Genomic DNA, 22,614 nt, shown 5'->3' with positions numbered 1-22,614 from the left:
GGTCATTTTTTTGAGAGAGATGCTAATGGTCTTGTCCGATTCAATGATCTATGCTAAGCTATGCTAAAAGTGGGACCGCCAGACCCGGAGATCGGCTGAATGGATTCGAAAATGGTAAAACTCAACTGTTTAACTCTGGGGGAGTTGTAAAATGAGCCTATTTCCAAAAAAAAAGTGGAGTATCCCTTTAAAGGAAACATCTAAGACTTGGATTGAACCGCTCGATTCATATTCACAAATTACTATGAATTTTGATGTGTCATACTTTTTGAATTTCAAAGGTTGGACAAAAGATTATGCGATAACATTAAAAATATCTATTTGTCAGTTTTCCCCCATGGTATCGAAAATGGTATTGAATATTGATATTTTTCAAGGTATCGTATCGGTCACAGTCACAGACACACACCCGTCTGACACTAGGTGGGGCTCTATTATAAGGCCATTTGCATTTTGGATCATAACTTTGGAACACTAAAGGCTACAAAAAAATTGATCTGCCCCCCAGAATCCTTGAGTCAAGCGCTACAATATGCCTCAAACAAATTTCCGCCATTTTGAATTTTCCAGGAACTCCTCCTAGGCCATTGGTCCAATCTTCACCAAAACAAGCACACAGCAAATAGGGACAGTGCTGGCAAAAAGGTATCATAAGAATTTTGATTCAAATCATTTCAAAGATATGTTTACGAGTTGACCTAAAGCTGCTGAATGCAATGTTTGTCAAGTTCCACAAAAGCCCTATTCGGACGGGACTAGTTTCACAGGGGGACGTTAGAGAAATTTCTGTTTCACAGACGTACTTTGAGATTTTAATCCTGTCAGAATCTGCCATGTCTGTCTTTTTCTCACACGACCTCTGTAAAAATTCCAGAGCAAATTACCTACTGTTTTTCGTCAAACTCGGCGGTCCTCAGAGTGATTGCCGAAAATGTTTTTTTCCAAAACGCTTTTTCTTGTGTGTTTTGGTCAACGTGAACTGCCATACAATCTCTCGCTATCGCGCCGGTATTCGAGTCTCTGCTTTTTGCGCACTGATAATGGATGTAGATGTGTTCGGTACACTGCGAAGAAATAAGAAAATGAAATCAACAAGAAAGAGCCAAATCACGTAAACTGTTAAGACTGGCTACTATCAGTTTCAGGTAAGATTACTTTCATTTCTGCGCTTAATTACATAACGTGTAAATTATATAAGTTAAAACTTTTTATTCCAGTGGGTTTATTATAAGAACCCAGTTCTATAAAATCATGATGATAATGTAGGCCCAATGTTTACTTTTTTTATACTACAATTTTTATAAAATGTTTACAAAACACTAAATACGTTAGGACGTTTTACTTTAAATATTTCAAAGTGCTTAATTTTAAAAGTACTTAATTTCAAAATACATTTGATACATTTGACCATACGCAATCCACGCATTCTGAACACATGATCTTCTGCAACGCCCACATGTAAAACACAGACACTCCTACTTCGGTAATAAACACGGAGATGTTAGTCCCGTCCGAATCCGGACATGAAATCACAGACGTAGGAATAAGAATTTTAACTCAAACGTCGTTTGGAAAACTAGTCCCATCCGAATAGGCTTAAGATTGGACAGAGACAACAGGACATTCTGAGGACACAAGTTTCACAAAATTCCGCCATTACAACAAAACAAACATTATAACACCCCAACCGTATGATCCTAAAAGTAAAAAATTGATGTGCTTCTTCTTTGGTGGACTTCGTAATAGGCTATATCCTCTCATATGACTCAGACACTTTAAAAAAACATGTCTGTCAGCAGCCAATCAAATTTCAGCTGCTAAAAACATCAAATCTCAATGGCCTACAGTTACAAAAATGTATATATTTGTGCATCTAGTGAAAATGAATGTGTAACAATTATTATGAAAATCAGCCACAAAGTGACGTTATAATAAGTAACTTTATGTTTTAGCTAATAACTCCATAACCGTGTGTGACAAAATCAAAATCCTTATTTCTTCTGAATCCATGCTTTAATCCTAAACAATAGTCAATCAATTTATTATGCCAATCTAATTTGTTTGTTCATCTAAATTTAAATGTTGAATATGAGTCTACACATACACCACACATATATTCAAATTGTAACTTTCAGTAAAGATTCAAGATGGACTGCTATAAAACCACATCATAAGTTACATTTCAGTTGGATTGCTAATCATCCACATGGGCCATTAGTACTCCGGTCCGATGATTGCCGCTTGCGGCTAATCGGCTATATAATATTAACTTAGTGGATTTGCAGATTTTCTTTATCCATTCTTCTCTTTCCCCTTCATGACAACCCACCTTCTAAAACCAATGCCACCTCAGTGATCACTAGACATTGTTGCATCAAATAGGACTATTTGGAGTTACACAGACTCCTCTTTGGGTGCACTATTGAAGCCATCCAATGTTATATGCATCTAAGTTCAATTTTTAGCTGCTGATGAAACGGTTCCAGTTCCAGGGAAACTGATATTTTTATGTCACTCTCAACAGGCAGGAAGAGTCTGGAAGCTCAGCTGGCTTGGTCTCTTTTGCTGGCTGAAGGAGTTTGTGCATCACAGGCCGTAGGCCGACGTTGTGCAGACCACCTGCTATGAGCGCTACCGGAAACCACCACTCAGCATAGGTCAGAGTATGAGGCTTTGAAGCCACACCAGGAAACCATTAAAACTCAGTTTGAGTTAGAAAAGAGGGCAGCGACTGGCCTTCTGCAAGTCCCAAGAGCACAAGGTGTTAAGAGAAGGATGCTCTTTTCCATCATCGCCACAGGAAATCAGCACTAGGCTACAAGGAGTAGTAAACCACGCAAGCCTGGTAAGGTTGAAGTCCCATGTGGATTGAAAACTGTGATACAGATGTAATGAATGACTACAGCCAGGATGGGGGCATATCTGAATCAGTTTAATGGATTGTTAAACACAGTTAATCAGCAATAAGTGTGTTGGTATATTTCCCATTAACTAAAGGTAATGCCCACCCACATCGGTTCAAGCAAGGCTAAAAAAAATCCGAACCAAAAGAATGTTCTAGACTAAGGGGGTTGACCTGAGGTGCAGAGATTCCCCAGGAGAAGGGCTATTGTCAAAGCATGCAGCTCCTGAACTTCAAACAATGTTGTAAGCCTTGAACCAAACTCATCTTTGAGCCTGTGTCCTTCTGAAATCTGCAGCGTCTCTGACCACAGTTTGGTGTAATCCATACTACAAAGGTTGATGTTAATGAATGAACAGAACAGAGACAGATTGTATACAATTCCTCCCAGACTGCCGGAGTCCTGAGGCAAACAGATTGAGTTGATAATTTAAAGCATTGCAGGATGTGTACAAGACACTCATGTTTGGTTGTTGTTAACAAGGGATAAACAAAGACATGTAAGCATGCGTAGATGTGCAAGCAAGTAGATGTGTATAATGTACTTCAATCCAGATACATGTTCAATTAATTATTACATCAATCTTTGCTTCTTTGATAAGACCACGTCTCAGAGTTTCAAAAAAGATTTAAATAATAAAACTTTGCTCAAATTTGCCACAATACCAACTGCAATCAATGATCTCAGACTTCAATATGAACATTTCTTATAAAATTCTTCCAAAACCAAGTCATCTACAGTATGCTATACACATTTATTTTATAGGTCTATACTCTTAATATATGCACTTAAAGGGATACTTCAGGATTTAGCATTAAGCTTTGTATTAGTAGAAAACCTGTAGTATTTTCGAATGACCGTGCTTTCCACCCTCATATCCCCCTCAGACAAGAGATTTATGTATTTTTTGTCTGGAAAAAATCCTCCGATGACGCAAAAATCGTCATTTTGCGTCATCGGTGGATTTTCTGGCCAGAGGCTAAAGACTACAGCCAGTAGATGGCGTTGTTCCGCATGTTTTCAGCCCGCCCATAGAGGGTTGGATCTCACTCACAGAATGTACACAGTGTCAGCCGTCTTTCTTTGGAAGCTAAGCTAACAGGCTCTTGTTCTGTGGAGAAAGCTGAGTAGTAGGAGAAAGCTGAGTAGTAGGGGTTACCATCCTCTTTTTCCCGGACATGTTCGGCCGTCGAGATCGTCCAAAATGTTCGGGATTCATCTTTTGCTTTCTGCAGTCGCCATTCATTGTTTACATGCACAGCTTTTGTTTCAATCTAACTGAATTCATTCCGATTGGTGAATCTGAATGTAGTGTTTACATGAACGCTAAACAAGTGATCGGTTGATGTGCGTTTTAACATTGAAAATTCCCGCTCCTCCGTGAGAGATACGAGACCGGCGCGTCTCAGTAATGACGCCACCGGCCTCGCGCCGTTCTCCCGCGGCCGTCAGCCTCGTCCTGCTCGCCACAGTAAACATGATGAATGGCGACTGTAGAACGCAAAAGCCGAATCCCGGACATTTTGGGCGATCTCGAAATCCCGGGCAAACTTGTCACGGAGACTCACTAGTAGCCTCTTGTTTTCAACTGCGCTCTCTAACCGGTAGGCGTGGCTTGGGAGTGGCCTCCTAGGGCAGCGAAGCAAGTGCATTCTGGGAGTTGTTGTCTTTCATCCACATAAGCCAAAAATACATTTTCTGGCTTTTCTCAGTCTAGAAAGCTCCAAATTCTAAAATTGCTTCACATTTCTTCTACATAAATGACCTATTTTAAATACACATTCATCTTTCCAGAGGTGGAGTATCCCTTTAAACAGCAACTATATAATTTACGGTTTATGGGGCGTTTTGCATCATAAATACTAATAAATGTAAAACTACATAAAACCAATGTAAGACTATCAGAATTGTCTGAACACAGATTTTCAAATTAAACATTAATGCTGACATGGTAAAATCCCCCTGTGGTGAAAATCAAGTTTTTAGTGTTGTTTATATGTCTATTTGGCGTTTTTAATGTACTTTGAGACAAACCATGTGCAAATTCATAAGTCAACACCATTGCTGAGTATTTTCTCCATAAAACTGCAGTGAACCAAAGACAGTCTCAAAAACGTGATTTCAAATCGCTGGTGTTTCTGACGTCACAAAAGGGAGCCGCGGGAGAAGCCAGGTTATCCCAGTATATTTTTCTGTTGATATGAAAAATCGGTTATATTTAGCTATATAGCGGGCATATGATGTATATTATGATGTTATGATGAAAGATATGCCTTTCTCCACTGATGTTCTGAGCTGTTCAAAACATTTCTGATGATTGTTAGAAGGCAGCTGTCTATGAGATGCGAACGGGAACATTAGCAACACATTATTAGCTGTTTGATAACATAGTCAAGCAAAAGGCTAATCATATTAATTACCGTTATGTGTCCGACGTTATAAAGAGTGTATACCATTATGCAGCGTCTACCTCAGTAAGTTGGCCGAGTGGATCTCTGAGCTGGCGTGAGTGGAGATGGGGCTAATTCTTTTCATGGATCCGCATATACTAAATGAAGCAAGGGTGTGGAGTAGCATTCAAGCTATTTTAAGGCATGAAGAGTTTTTTTCCACAGGAAAATTGTTCAAATATGTCATTTTGGTGATCAACGATGAGTTACGGGATAAAATTACTGACTACAGGGGGACTTTAAGAGTAGTGTTAATTTCGTCATCTATTTTTTTTTTTTTTTTTTTAGTCAGTCTTAGTTATGTGTCAAATGTACATTTAATTTTAAGAATTTTTAGTCAACCGTTTGTCAACTGTTTTTGTTTAGTCAAATTTTAGTCGACTAAATATCTGGGCGTTTTAGTCTATTTTTAGTCAATGAAACCGTTCACATTTTCTTCATACTGCATAATGGTTAAATTGATAATCACAATTTTGTGATTGTATTGTCACATAGGGGCGTCTAAGTGCATTTACTCAGTGACATGAAAATTAAATGTTCTTATTAAAGTCTCCAGCTTTAAACTTTAAGGGGGTTTACGGTTAATGGAGAGAGTTAATGTGGTCCAGATTACACTAGTTATTTACAGCATTGATACACGCATTGTGTATCATAGATGAGATCAACCCAGAACTTACTGTGACCTGGTGCTGAACCTAGTAGAACTTTTCTTTACCAAAGCCACAAACCTTGGCCATTAACAGAAACCACAGACATTTGGCTTTAAAACAAGGTAAAACATAATGACTTGGCTGGAGGACACTCAATCAGCCAATAAGCTGACAACCTTAGTGCACAATAAAAACTTAAACTTACCACATCATTTTTAAGACAACTTAAATCATTAGTATTTACAATGCTTTATATCTGAAGACCACCACTCCACTCCACTCTTCGTCATTCTTTCCACTCCCTCAAGTGATTACACAACCACATTGATATAATTAATGAGCAGTGGATTGCCATTGTCTTTTACAGAAAACAAGTAAAAAGATAGCCAACAGGATCTGCCCTAAATCTGCCCTGAAGCAGTTAGGCAGGAACAGACAGGTGAGACAGGTCGTGGAGAGAGTGATGAGGTGCATTCATCTTTCAAGAAAGGATAGAGGGGTGACAAGAGGGGGGAAAGAAGAGAGTAAGTAAATGATGACGGTCTCAGGAAAGGTATGATATTTTTGGATTAATCAGGAGGTTAAATGTTTGAGAAGGGGAAAGAAGAAAGCATCAGAGTTGAGGGTAATAATACAGCGGATCAGAGGCGGTGGGTGTGTGCATACTGGGACGGGGTGTGTAGGTGAGGGGGTTCAACTGCTTAGCTAACGGTTGGAGACTAAGCTGAGGCCTGCCCCTGTCACAGATTTGGGAATGCCATCATGGGAATGTCTAGCTCCGGGGCCTGAGCTCTCAAGGGTGGGTGACGTCTAGCATTTTTCATTCCATCTTAACATCCGTAAGCGATAAAGTGCACTGAAACTCCAAAAAATTGCAGCCATATATATATTACCACTAAAATTACCTCCATGTGACACACATACTTTCCATGCTTTACACATGATAGTACTTGGCTGTGCTAAGCTAAACTATGCTACAGTAGATTATACTGTAATACTATAGAATCACGCACACTTGAGCTTTATAGAGGCGTTTGCTAAGGAAAACTTCACCAGGACTGTATGTTATGTATTAAAAGTCACATTTGAAATGTGCTGCGACTTATATTCCAAAGCTACGTACATTATGCAGTTAACGTCAAACACACAAAACAAGCACAAAGCACACATTTGGATTTGTGCCGAATGAGAGAGAGGTATGTGAGCCCAAGTTTATATATAAAGCACATTTCCCACAAGCCGGTAGTTTCAGTTTTGCTTTATATAAATTCGTTTAGGCTTGCCGATTATAATGAATGACACTATAAATTTATGTTTGTTTTATACTTACATGTTTCAGTCCTGTTCTGTTCTGAATATCGTTAAATATTAATCATTTTGTTGTGGAACGAGGGGGCTTAAAATACATGTTTATAGTTTTTATAATGTTAGAAAACATTTTAAATTTTATTTACTGGTATTTTACGTTATTTCTGAATGTAATAATAAAATGCATGCACCGATGCAACTTTTTTGTGATTTTATTTTTGTTTTTCTTGAAACAATGCAATTTTGACCGGGTGTGAAGTTTAAAATAAATGTCTGAAATGTCCATACAATTAAAGTCAAATGGCGTCCAATGTTATTTGGACATCATTGTTCTTCAAAATGTATTCTTTTGTGTTTCATACAAGAAAGTAAGTCATAAAGGTTTGGAATGAGAGTTAAATGATGGGAGAAATTTAAAAGCAGAACTTAGAAACTGTAAAAATGTCATCACAAATGCCTTTCTGTTTCTACACTGGCCACTCAGAGTATATGGAGGAAACTGATATCAAAATAAAAATGAAAAACATGAAGCAAATTGCTCTGTTGATAAGCAAGGGTGGTTGGTTAACGAGAGAAACAGAGAGACAAAGATAGAAAGAAAGCTCTATTATCATTAGGAGGGAAAAAAGCGAGGCCTTTAGAATAACATCCACACCTATACTTTGCTATGAAACATTAATAATTAATGCGAAAAAAAACAACTATTTTCTCATTTATTTTTTCATAATTTCATAAAAATTATTTTGTGAAAAATTGTATTTATCAAATATCCTTCGTGGTCATTTTACACCTGACACCTTATGCGGTTTCCAGTGGCCCTACAAGACGGCTCAGGCACAAACAAAGCTTAGACAAGGGTACATTTGAGCTGTTAGCATCAAACTACAGAAAACTGTTTATATAATTCACAGGTGGACACATCATAGGTAAAGAATGAGGGAGGAATTAAGGAGATCCTGTGCAATAGATATGTGGAAAAAACAACAGAGGGAAGAAAGGATGATGTAGTCCTGTAGAGAAGGAGGGGAGGCAAAACACAGATGAATAAACAGAGCAATTCCAATAACAGGCTTTCTTGCAGCACAACAACAACTTTTAATTACACAGATGTATGAATGCAATACTTACTGACAATTCTTACAGATCACTGCTGGTAAATATTAGTGTGCTCCTTTTTTATGTCTATATCAGACTCTTTCACAACTATGGTGAACTTATAGATGAATAAACATGTGCTTGAAGGGCTTGACCTGAGGGTGTCAATTCACTGTGAAGATTATATGGATGACAGAGAAGGGTGGGGTACATGAAAGAATTGAAAGAATGAGTGAAAGCAAGCCAAACAACAATAAATGAAAGAAAAACAGAGCGAAAAGAGCAAAAATCCATTTCAAAGAAAAGAGTAAATCCAGCCCAAGGCTATAGTGACATGTAGATGGTGTAAGACAAGGCATGTACAATGAACTAAAACAACATAAACATAAACCTATCTAAATGTTATAATAAAAGGGGGCCCTCTTCAAGCGGAAAAAAACTCTTCTTTAACCCTAAGGGGAATTTGCATTTTCCTCCATCAGTCCATCAATCTTTCATCTATGTATTTCTCCATGCTCTCAATGTTCAATCTACATGTAGATTCCCCATATGTCTCATTCAATCTTTTTTTTTTTTTTTAAAGAATGCAAAAATCACTGTTACTACTGCTTATGGGCATTTAACAAATCTCTACTCCCACGTAACATTCTTGCTAAGATTTATGCAGCTTGTTGAGGAGAGGTGATTGGACCTTTTTGGATAAAGGGAAAAATAATTTTACAAATCTTCTAAATTTACTTTGTACCAGTACCAAACAACCACATAGCAATTAGGGCTGTCATTTACACAAATTTCACAACTTGATTTGATTTTGATTCAATTCCAATTTCAATTCAATTTCGATATCAGGGAAAGTACATTACTAAAATATTCAAGGTTAAAACTAACAACTGATTTGTAAGGCAGTTTATAACTATATTATAATAACCTTTTAATGACATAATTATGTTTTTACTGCAATTCAGTTTTATAAATATAAACATTTAAATGGCGGCTGTCATGCAAACTTGTTTTCATTCAAACATTGATTATTTAAGAACAGGTTAAGTAAAAAATATATAATGAATATGTAATTTAGTGCAAACACATTTAGCAAAAGACTCTCTAGAGTCTAGAATTCATCTTTCTAGCTAACTATCAAGCTATGGTCATTGAATGGACTTTCTGAGGTAAATGTAAACTTACGGGACATATTTTTGTACTGAATCTTAAAAAAAAAAACCTTCTGATATTCATTACTGTTAATTTCATGCAATATCTAGTAGTAAAGAGGAAGAGATGGTCAATTCACATGCACTTTTGTATGGGGAGGCACAACTGAGTGGGCAGTATATACTAAAATAAAGATTTTTGATATACTTTCTTTTATATACGTGTGTGAGTTAAAATAAATGTCAAAAAAACTTGTATTCTTTTCTACAGTCTTATGTCCTTTCCTTCCTCTTTTTCTTTTAAAATGTGTCAGAAACCCGAGTGAGTGACGGAAAAAATGTTAAGATGCCCTCTCCACACACTCTCACTCTGTTTCCATAGTGTAACCTTTGACCCTTTGCTTGCTCTATCATACGTGCAGAGCTGATGGAAAGACAAAGACAAAAATGTCACTGCCTTTGGTCCTGTCACTCTCTTAAATCAGCTGTGGAGGAGGCATCTGTCAACACCTCCGAGACTGTAATCTCTCAAATCATTGACACTTTTGGACTGTGCTACTTGCTGCATGATTTGAAGGTACATACAACAGAAAGAGGGAGATCAATGTACCGAGAAAAAAAAGAGAAGATATAAACAAAGAAAGACTACAAATAAAGAAAAAGAAAGTGATGGGCAAAAAGAAGACCATGTAAAACTACGGGAGGGACAGAAATGGAGACGGTGAGGGACAGAGACACTCAGAAGGTCTTTACAACCTGTATTAAGTTAAATTATCCATAGCAGCTCAAAGTGTTATAGTAGCGTGCTGTGATTTATACTTATGGATTGTAACTGCAGGACATTACAGAAGAGCCTGGCTGGAGATGAGTGAAGCAATAAAAGCCAGCCCACACACGTGGTCCCACAAATACACAGATCTACATACTGTATAAACAGCCTGTCATCCATCCTCATGAAAGATGAAAAAGCAGTAAAACAGTTCGCTTTTTGGCACTATGAATGTGCAGATATAAGAGATCTCTCTCATGTGCAACCACAAGCCTCTGTACAGTAAAAGCTGGCCATGTAAGGAGTAAATCTCTCACTGATATTGAGATTAAATTCATTTCCTCTCAACAGATCTGAAGAGGCAAAGAGAGAGACCGTAAGAGACAAGGGAACAGGAAATGAAGCCACCTGGAGAGTAAACTACAAAAGACATCCCGCTCTTAATCATTTAATGTCGCTCTTAAAAATCTTAATGTTTAGTCTCAGGAAAAAAAAAAATTTGATCGAAAATGGATGGATGACAGTAAACAATGAGATAGTGAAAGCAATACATTTAAGCCTAGAAGGAGAATAAACATGAATGCTTATGGACTTTAATGGGATGGAGACTAGTGAAATGGAATGAAGGAAAGAATACAATACAATGTGAATACAATATTCTTTATACCGTCTATTAATCCTGTTCAACCATCTAATATGCGAGTAAATCACTCGTATATGCGACCAAAGTTCACGCTAGGCGACTAAAAAATTTCTTTAATTAGCCATTGGCTAGTGAATTGTACGATTTCAGTCGTCTGTGATTGAGTTAGAGGCAAAAAATAAGTTCAGTGCAGATATATTTTCATTGCCTACTGAGCTTTACGCACTTTAAGCCCGATGGCCAAGAGTTGACAGAAGGTGTCCCGATCGGGCCAGGTCATGAAAGTTTATCATTCGCACGTGTTTTTTAGCAAGACAACGTGAAAGATAACTTGCGCGCATCTGACAGAAAGCCCAGAAAGTCGCTAATACTGAATTGAGCTCTTACGCGTCTTGCGCTTGAACGGACTATATTTCACACAAAATTATGTCAAAATGCCCGTCTTGCCGATTATCCTATTAAACATAGTCGGTGATGTCTTAAGTGAACGTAAACAACAGTTGAGAAAGACAATGCATATGTGAACAATATCAGTATACTGGATACGTGCATTATGTATTAAAGTGACAGCAACTTAATAATCATGCTGCTGTCTGTGTTTTTAAAGTTAATCAAACAACTGATTCACTGAAAAAAAAAAAAAAAAAAAAAACCTTTTGTAACTTTAACTTTAAGAATTAGTCTAGATTTAATTTATACAATGAAGACAATGCAGTGTTATTTTACATTTGACTACTTTATTCAATTTATGTAGCCTACCTAATCTACCTAATCTGTATCTAACTACTGTTAGATCTACATGAAAAACATGAAAAGCACAGATTATGTAATTTGCATCTATTGTGTTTATTCTATGTGTGTGTGTGTGTGTGTGTGTGTGTGTGTGTGTGTGTGTGTGTGTGTGTGTGTGTGTGTGTGTGTGTGTGTGTGTTTTTTTGTGCTATTGCTTGTAGTTCATATTTAAAAAATGTTATTCGCTTTGGTACTATTTTTTACAAGTAAGGTGTACATTCTCAAAACTCTTAGTACTAATATCACAACAGATCATCAAAAGTGCACTTTTTTCAAACATTTTAGCATATTTTCAATTGTGTTAGTACAATACACAAAATTACAAAGTACTTTTCACAACACAAAATAAGTGTTTCATCTATATAAATGTTTCATTCACAGTAGCTGCCTTTCATAAAGCTCTTATCATCAAACTTTTGATTTGCATCTCTTCTCGTTCAGTTAAATACATTTGCCTATTATTTAATCCAACTGACCTTAAAATGGTTAATTAATGAATAATTTAGTACACCTGTAGATTTTTATAGATTTTGATTCTATAGACAGTTTCTAACTTGTTTGCAATTTCCGATATGGATAACCGAATGTAATGAATTCTTCAGAGAGACAGAGAAATTTGGCATTTGTGAACATATAGAGCAGGATAGAGTACAAGAGAGAGGAAGGAGTCAATGACTGTATAGTAACATCACAGTGATCAGAGATGCATCAGTAAGGGAGACAGATGGCATAATATACAGCATTTTACACTACAGTATATATGCCATGTGATACTGTAAACAGATTACCATGGTAGAGACTGCCTCATTACTGTAACTCACCCCTATAAAGGTCAACTACGGTACAGATTCAGTCATATGGCACAGGGAAATCATTTACTTTTCTAGCACAAAACATCATGGCAGTTTCATAACTTCATCACACCTTTTGATAACTCACTAGATTACTATTACAAACAGTATGGATTCAGTTACATAAATTAGGCAATGTAAGTGTATTTCCTAATGTGGCAACTGTAGTCTGTATTACTGTCATTATTTCAGCAACAAGGGTGATTTAAAACATGTATCTTGCATTGTTTGCTGTTGAATGAACTGATTGTTAAAAGTGCTAAATTGAAAGAAGATCATACTGTTGTGTTTCGGTGATTAAACCAAATGTTCTCATTACATATTACAATAATCTTGTGTCTGAAAAAAATATGTTATGTGAACTGAAATGTGTATAAGTGTAATGAAAGCATGGGATCAGGTTTTGAAAATGTACACCATACTTGAGAAAATAGTACCAAAGCGAATAAAAAAAAAACTGTATAACAGATTGTTTACTTGTCTTTAATAGTGTTTGAAATGTATATTTTATTTTTATATTTTAGATTATATTTATGTCGATTTTTTTCTTGCATTCCATGTAAAAAGTCTGGCGAGTAAAATAAAATTAAAAAAAATACGAATGATCAGAACTCTTCTCCATTATGCCCTCATTCCTACTGACAACTCATCTATCTCAATCCACTTAACCTAATATCCAATGGAGGGCCATAAACATTACCTCCTAGCATTAAAGCTTTTAAATGGATGGAGGGACCACGGAATGTTAAAACAGGGAGAGGCACTAACAAATCACAAAGCAATCACAAAGTGTCTCGGTCTGACCTGAAGGAATATTCTAGAAAGCGACACCTGCAGCAAGGAAAAGCGAACTCTCAACATGTTTTACCAGGCAGCCCAGGAATTTTTCACGGGGGAGGAAGCATGGGGTGTCCTCTGTGATAACACTAAGACAATATTCACACAAAAATCACAACACCACAACAGTTTCTCAGAGGCTTTCATTTGTGAAATGACAATAAAGATTAGCCATGCTTGTTTTTTTCTCAACATCGACTCAACATTAATCCCCATCCTTATCCCACACTAGAATAAAGTTATTTTACATAATAAAATGTCATGATATTTTATATTACATTTTCGACACAAGCTCATTTTGAGTCTAAGCATTAGGGAATTTTAAAGGAAAATTATGCCATTGCCTTATGTGCACCTTGTTATTGGAATCGATTGCCTTTGGCATAGTTAAAATACTAAAATATTTGTTTTTAACAATGTGCGATACGACATTATCGAGTACATCCCTCTCACGGACACAGAGAAGAGCGCATACATGCATGATCACGTGATGTAGTCTAGTAGTAGATTAGACTAGTGCGGGTGCGCATTTAGAGTGCACACTTTCACTGCGTGATTTCGTCTATATTTAAATAATTTAATATAGTTAAAGGTGCTCTAAGCGATGTCACACGTTTTTTTAGGCCAAAACATTTTTTGTCACATACAGCAAACATCTCCTCACTATCCACTAGCTGCCTGTCCCCTGAACACACTGTAAAAAAATGCGGCCTCTGTAGACAGCCCAGGCTCCACAAACGGCAAGAAAAAAAACTGGCCCAGCCTGGACCACGAAACATAACAAACGGTGTTCCAGCCAATAACCGACAAGAATGATTTGGGGGTGGGGGTTAGTGCGCGTGCACATGAAGGGGGGTGTGGGAAGTGGAGGAGAGAGAAGCATGAAGAGGGAAGTTAGCTAGAGGAGGGACAACGACAACAACTAACGTTAATAACTTATATTCTTGAGAATTTTGATATGGCCGACACACGACCAAAGAGACGACGTTCCGATGAACAAATAACAAAGAAGAGGTAAAAGGAGAAGGAACGCGCAAAGTCCTGAATTTACATCGGAATAGCGTTCAAAAGGTGGCGAGAACTCTGCCGGCAGAAGGGCTTCCAATCCGACATTCAGGTGGCTCTGTTTTTGCTGGACAGATGGGTAAATCCAGTTTGGTTTTTCTAAATGGTTCATGACTGTTTCAGGAAGCACGGAAGGGAGGGGGAGGGGACGGGATGAGGAGGAGGGAGGGTCGAGCTAGCCTCCGCTTTGTTTGACAATACTTTGAACTTTGTCTTCACCCAACATCGCTTAGAGCAGGGGTTCTCAACCTTTTGCAACTCATGGCCCACCAATGATTGTTTAAAAACATTCCGAGGACCACCTTTCCGCATATGATAGTATGAACAGAATAACAGAAAATTCTAAAAGTACTCTGCTGTTAATCTGTTATGCCACTGTAGCAGATTTTATCTCGTTTTCTTAAGATAAAGAACGCATTATCTTGATGTTTTGACAGAACTCTCCTGTTTATAGTTATAGCCTGGCCAAATCAAACCTTGGAAAAGCTGTGTGTCGGTGTGTGTGTTAGTCTTCTTGGTTACAGGTTAAGGAACCACTGGCATTATTGGAGATTGACTGAGTTGTTGTTCGGGACAGGCTGGCGCCCAGCAACCCAAATCTGAGAACTGGAAGGTCACGACGTGCCTAACTTCAGGATCTGAGTGTCAGCTGCATAATCAAGATATGCTTCAGTCTATCTGTATATGTGTGGAAAATTACTATGTTTATCTATTTCTTAGCCAATCAGAAACTGTAACCTGAAGCAAGGACGTAGCTTAGACCTTGGTGAAGGGTATAACTTCTGTGTGTGGGTGTGTGGTGTAGGGCAGGGGTTCTCAACCTTTTGCAACTCATGGCCCACCAATGAGTGTTTAAAAACATTCCGAGGACCACCTTTCCACATATGATAGCATGAACACAGAATAACAGAAAATTCTAAAAGTACAATGATATACTCTGCTTTTAATCTGTTATGCCACTGTAGCAGACTAGGTCAAATCAGCTATATAGATGAAAACTGTCCTTGTATCAAAAAGACTTTGCAGGTTTACTCAGTAGCCATTCCTATAACAATAACAGGCTAACATACCTGTAACGACAGGTCAGACACACAAGAGGGGATTATCTCTATTCGCTGCAACACGATCTCTATACCACGAATGTTATTTCTCTGGCCATTTATACGCCAAAAATGTTTTTTGCGTGCATATGCTACGCACTGAAAACCCTTGGTTAGGATTAGGATTGGGGAGTGCGTGCGTATTACACGCCATACAGTGCGTATCATATGCACGCAAAAACAATTTTTGGCATATAAATGGCACGAGAAATAACATTTGTGGTATAGATATGAAATGTTCAACAAAGTTCATTCACCCCAATTTACATAGCCTACTGTAAATGTAATTGATCAAATACAGTTAGCGAAATTCACATGACTGTTTAAAACAATATTATGTTGGCTTCCCAACACAGCCCAGTTTTGTTCAAATGTCTTTGCAGCTTTGATGGTTTTAGCGCCTCATTTGACAACATTTCTCCACATTCAACACCTGAATCCACATTCAACAACATTTCTCCACATGTGCCTTCGTCTTAAGGGGGTAGCACACCCAAGGCCGCATTAATGCACGGGCTTACCTGGGCTGAAGCCCAGGGGCCTCCCATGTTCAGGTTCATGATAAGCTGAAAAGGTCATATTGTTTTGTAACTTGTCAGGTTTTCTGTCAATCACTCTAATCGGACGTTACATGTCTGCTGACTGAGTGACCCACGTGGCCCCATAAGCCCCGTTCACACAGCCAGTGATATTGTCGCTGTATGTCGCTAGTCTCTATACTGTGAAGTCGCTTGTGGGCGTTGGTAGTGCTGTCGCTCTAATGTTATTGGTAGACTGCTTGTCTGGCCACATCTATACAAAACACCATCACAAGTGATACAACTATATTATTTTAATTTGACTAGGAATTAGGCTCAAAAGAAACAGTATGCTGTTGGGAGAGCGTTTTTTTATTACCACACAGCAGTGTTTAGAGGATTAAATAATTTACAAGATTAACGATCGATCAATCTACCAATTAAACTCACTCATACTGTCATAAATTACTAAAACATCATCCGAATTTGACAAATAATACATTTCCTTGTCCCTAATAGCCAACATAATGCAGGGGAAACTGTGAAAATGAACTGCAGCAGTGCTAAACTCGAACTATAAATGTATGAATTAAACTCACTGAGACTGTCGACAGTTTCTTTTCCATGCATCATTTTATTATATCCATGTTTGTGGTTAGTTGCAGTCAAATCATAGCCTGGGTGCCAGCCCGAACCCCGCCCACAATATTTTTTGGTCGGGAAGTTCGGTCTGGACTCGCTCCGTTGAGGAGCTATTATGCCCGAACAAAAATTGTTCGGACCAATCAAATTGTCAGGGCGGGCTTTATACGATGATGGACAGATGAGCAACGGTAACGTAATCACCTACGTCACCAAAGAGTGCTTGATTTGAATTAGTTTACAACAAAGACGAGTGCAGCTGGAGAATTGAGATTTCACGAGTTCACATTTACAAATAAGTCAGATAGAATAAATGCTTATAGCCTATAAGATTTCACGAGTTCACACAAATAAGTCAGATAGACTAAATGCGTATATGACGTGCTGTCCGAGGGCTGTGGGCTCGGTAGCCATCCCCCGTGTTCCTGGTTGTGAGAGAACAAGACAAGAGTGAGGATTCGGGGTGGTGGAGGGATGCTGAAAAACTGTCAAGGAGTGTTAGGTAAGTTGACAGAGTGAATATGCTTCCTCATGCTGATATAGGGTAACGTTAGACATGGTATTGTTTGATGACAAGTTGATTGGATTGATTATTTGTACGTGGTTCTCCCGAACTTTGTTTATGAAACATAATGTGTAGATTCCGCCATCGCGTCTGTTATAGAAGATATCGACAGCGCATTCATTTTAAAAGAGGAACAGAGAGCCGCGACATTTTGTTGGTTGAAAATATGAATGAAGAACATGCGTCATTTACTCCGTTGCTCTGACTGGTTGTAGGTCTATCCAATTGAGTGCAGAGTTTTTTTTTTTTCCTGGTTCGGTTGAGACACGCCCCATAATCAAATCTCTATGGAGCAGTCTCAGACTCACATTCTGACTAGAATATGAGTATGACGAAGTCAGGCTAGTCAAATCATATAAAACAGTGAAATCGCACTCGAACTCTTCTGTCTTGCCTGCACTGCGCTCAAGACGGTGACGGGAGCTGAGCTCCACTGAAAGGCTTCTTTCCTGCTGGTTGTCGCTCGCGAAAATTGCTTCTCATTTGCATAAAGTTGAAATTTCTCAACTGTGATGTAGATTACCTAGATATTACGCTTTTTTTAAATGAGACAAACCCACAGCACTGTAATTGTAATTGAACAACATATGGCGGTGTTTCCTTACTGAATGAATCTGCTTTTTGAACGAATCAGTTGAATCAATGATTCAATGACAAAGATAGATTAAGATAGTAAAAAGCTTTGTTCCGAATGAATTAGCCATTTGAATGAATCGGTTAAATCTCAATGACTCACTCATTAACAGTGGCTTGCTACCACCTACTGGCGGTTTTAATTTATTTCACATTTAAAGTATCTTTTCATGTATTAAATCATTTCAAATATCAATATTCCATGTTTTATGTTTAAAACATACAAATATTATAATTTATTTATGCATTTGTGACTGCAGGTTATTCATTTGCCACCTCTGAACTGTATTAAACAGTCTGAGTAAATGATTTTAAATGCCACTTCAAACGTAGCTTCTGTGTTTCCTCTCCATTGCAAATATGATTTTTGCTCATATTTAATCAATTTGATTGGTAACAGTCCAATTGTGTATTATTATTATAATTGAATTTGATCAAATTTATGAAATTGACACAAAAGATGATGCATGCATATAATAAGCATTGTATTGCATTAACCCCACTTGGTTTGTGATATCATGTAAAAGCATTATCAAATACACAAACTCTAGATGTTTACAAAACATTTCCCGGTGTGTAATTTAAAGAGTGAGACTTAACTTTGAATTGAAAAGGCTGTAATGAAATCGTTAATCTGGTGCTAAGCAAATGTTTTGTTGATGAATTTTAATATTTAGTATATCAGAATAGGGGTAATTGACAACCATTTTTACTAGCAAATCAGAGGCAAGAAGAGGCTGGTATGTAGTTTAACAGTTTCATTTTCTAAAGTCTTCTCTATAGACTTGAGATATTTCACCAGTTTACTAATACCTGGCTCCTTGTATTGCCTTGCTCCTCATAATCCAGTTGAAGAATTTGGGCCAATTAACCATTTACAACCTATGTAGGAGCTTACAATTGCTGGTAAATGTCAGCACACTAATAAAGATTTATTGTTCTTGTTTGTCGAAAAAAAAAAGGAATGGTAAAACCATTCACCTAAGACCCTGACCTCTATACTGATCCCATCAAAGACTCTTAAGAACTTATCTTCTCTGCTTCATCATTCTTGATGACCTTTTCTGAAGGATGTTGGAGGTCTGACCCTCTACAAGCATACCTCTAAAAAGTCTAAAGTTAAAGTGACGTCTACATTAAGAGAAATTTAAAGAAAATTGTGTCAATGTCCAGAAAAAAGCTGCGTTTCCACCGTCGGCTCAAACCGTTCTCTTTGCTTAAAGGGATAGTTCACCCAAAAATGAAAAGTATCCCATAATTTACTCACCCTCAAGCCATCCTAGGTGTATATGACATTCTTCTTAAAGCCAAACACAATCAGAGTTATATTAAAAAATATCCTGGTTATTCCAAGCTTTACAATGGGAATTAAGTTTTTGAAGATCTAAAAATGCGCATCCATCATAACAGTAATCTAAACGGCTCCAGGGGATTAATAAAAACCTTCTGAAGAGAAGCGATGCGTTTTTGTAAGAAAAATATCTTAAGTATAACTTTATATAAACTATAATCGCTGGCTTCCGTCTACGAGTCTAGTTCTGGCGAATAGAGCAAAACTAAACACCGGTCACGAATTAGAAGTCTAAAATGACCATTTTATAAGAGAAATGTCGGAGAAGCTTGAGTTTGTTGCCCAGTCCTATTTGTTTGAACAGCGAGAGGCGTCTAATCACACCTAAGCTTACGATATTCCCACATCCTACGTCATGCGTCGGGTCAGAGGTCACTCTCCCGCCGGAACTAGACTCGCGAAAAGCCGTTACCGGAAGCCAGTGATTATAGTTTATAAAGTTATAAATATGGATATATATAAATATATCGCTTTGCTTTAGAAGGCCTTTATTAACCCGCCAGGAGCTGTTTGGATTACAGTTATGATGGATGGCTTTTTTGGGCTTCAAAATCCAAGTTACCATTCACTCAAATAATAAAGCTTGGAACAGCCAGGATATTTTTTAATATAACTCCGATTGTGTTTGGCTGAAAGAAGAAAGTCATATACACATAGGAATAGGATGGCTTGAGGGTGAGTAAATTATGGGATAATTTTTTTGGGTGAACTATCCCTTTAATCGTTCCATTCCATGCACTGTTGGGGCTGATAACAGAGCTTGTTGGAATGTAATACAAATGTTGTAATTACAAACTGTCGTTGCCTTGGTAATGCAAGGGTTTACAGACGATACGAGATGTAAATAGCAACTGCGTTATGGAGGATGATCAAATATTTATTTTAATTTCGTTATTAATTTGTGTTTACGTCGCTCAAATAGCACACTTAGCCAACAACAGAGAAACTGATAACCAGGCAAAAGACAAGTGACCAATTTTGAGTGACTGATTGTTAATTACTGATTGCTTAATGCTGCTTCCTTTAAAGAAATCACTGTTATAAAGTGCTATATATAAATATATACGTGGTGTGACTTGATTGCCGAATCGCAGAGCTCATGCAAACACATCAGATGCTTTTTTAACTACTCATCTCATCATTTTTGTGGTGTGTTTATTTTTTAATCACCACTGGTGTCCAGGGGATTGGCCCTTACTTTGCAGCAGCTCATTTGCATTTAAAGGGACAGACACAAAAACGGTGCATTTTTTGCTCACCCTCAAAAAGTGACAATTTTAACATGCTATTGCTATATAAAAATATCTGTGGAATATTTATTGAGAAATGTGCAGCTCTAACCGAAAAGAACAGAGCAGAACAGAAAGTGGAATTTACTGATTTACAATTCAAACAAATTCTACAAGTATTGGCATTCTGGGAAGTGTCCGTCCACTGTGGTCATTAAAACAAAAGCCAATTTAAATAAGGATTATTCAATTATTTTATTAAAAATAAATAAGTATATAATTATACATTTCTATAGTTGACATTTTAAACAGATCTGAAGTGAGGTGCTAGATATATGGAGTGAAAGAGGCATCAAAAATATCATACTGGTCGGGATGACTTTTTGTCTTTTCAACACACATAAACTCCTCTTCAACACAGTCAAGACCTCTTCATTTTTTTCTCCTTTATTATACAAAATCCTAGTTGACTCCTAGCTGACCCACTTACCATTGTGGACCACACTGAAGCAACCATCTTCCTGCTTCATGCTACACAACATGAGGAAAACTCAGCCCTCCGATAATTATCACTCTGCTAAGCTGTTTATTAGTGCAGGCTATAATCATTTCATGCCTAGACTATCCTGCCACTACTCTCTATCCCACCTGCATCAGCCTCATGTCTGCTTGGGTCCATCCAGAATGCTGCCATTTGATAGGTCTGTGCATTTCGTATTCTCTGATGTCATACTCTAATCATACTATCTACAATTGCTCCCAGTAACTGCTTAAATTAAATGCATTTTCCCTATTTTCCATATATAGGGTCACTGCCTGTTCATGATAAATAAACTCAGCCAAATCACAACTTACTGTACTTTCAAATATCCCTAAGACACACCTATTCATAACTAACCTATACACTCAACTTATATGAAGCAATTAAATATGCACCTCATTACCCCCACATTTCCCCAACAACTAGCACATTTTGATGACTCGACTAATCTTTAAAGATTTCAAATTAGCTACTTAAAAAAATTATACTGCTGCCACAATTTCTTTAACATGAGAAAAAGATGATAAATGCACCATAAATTATGCACACTTATGTGAAGCCAAATTATTGCTTAAAATCGAAACAGAAGAAAAACAAAACAGAAGCTTATATCTAATATACTAATTAGTGATAGTGATTAGTGATAGTAATAGTGAGTGTCAATAGGATACTACTGGGGTAAATGGGCGTGAAACAGGGTACATTGCATATTAATTAGGAGGAGGAGTGTTTTGTCAGTTTGGTGATGAGAACTGAGACATTTCACAAATCAAACAAGACTTTACATGGATTTTTTTTTTTTTTTTTTTTTTTAAATAATGACTTTGCAATGGAAACTAACCATTGTAAGCTTTTGACAAACAAATAGTCTACACAAATCTTCACAGGTTGTCATTTGTTAAGTGATTGTGGCTTATAAAATACATGAAAATGTGTTTGGATAGCATGATGCCATATATATAGGCTATAACTAAAAACAACTTAGATGTTCAGTTAAATAACAAACAAATGATCAAATCCTTTCTGGTGATCTAAACCACAAGGGGAAATGCAATTATATTCATCATGTGAGTGTTGAAGTTTTTTTTTTTAATAATGATAGCACACTTACCGCTTGTGCAGACACTGCATACAAAACAACAGGTAACACAAAATTCCTGTGGAGGGAGAGAAACAAATCCATCATTGTGTGCTTGCGAGAAATATGTGCTTTATTTAACTCGGCTGACTAAAACTGACAGTTGACTACTTAATATCCAATTGTCTGAATTGGTACCCACGCTTAACAACATATAAATATACTTACCAAAGCTTCATTTTGCAAAGCTTTGAGGAAAACGCAGGTAATGTATCCTCGGCGTCTTCACAGTAAGCCTCCGTTAATGGCTTCAAACCTATTCATTTGAGAATCCGGTGAGCGGTTCGTCCACTTCGGAGGACAAAAAGTGAGATAAGGTCAGGATAAATAAACAATTAAACGAGAGATTGAAATATTACTTTGCACATGCTACAGGTGTTTTA

At 37.4% G+C, this 22,614-nt stretch overlaps 1 protein-coding gene across 2 annotated transcripts in view; it reads right to left on the bottom strand.

The window, feature by feature from the left end:
- The window catches only part of col4a6 (collagen, type IV, alpha 6), a 110,381-nt gene that overhangs the window by 87,655 nt on the left and 112 nt on the right, over positions 1–22,614 (bottom strand). For both annotated transcript variants that reach the window (XM_079866208.1, XM_079866209.1), the window contains exons 2-3: positions 22,400–22,522; positions 22,205–22,250 (exon numbers count right to left, since the gene is read on the bottom strand). In XM_079866208.1, the coding sequence (XP_079722334.1) occupies positions 22,205–22,250; positions 22,400–22,410 (57 nt within the window). In that variant the 5' untranslated portion in view covers positions 22,411–22,522. The remainder of the gene's footprint in view (positions 1–22,204; positions 22,251–22,399; positions 22,523–22,614) is intronic.

Source organism: Squalius cephalus (genome assembly GCF_949319135.1).
Source record: "Squalius cephalus genome assembly, chromosome: 3".
In the NCBI taxonomy this organism is placed as follows: domain Eukaryota; kingdom Metazoa; phylum Chordata; class Actinopteri; order Cypriniformes; family Leuciscidae; genus Squalius; species Squalius cephalus.
Note: the sequence above shows the minus strand (reverse complement) of the source record. Positions and strands in the feature narration are given on the sequence as shown.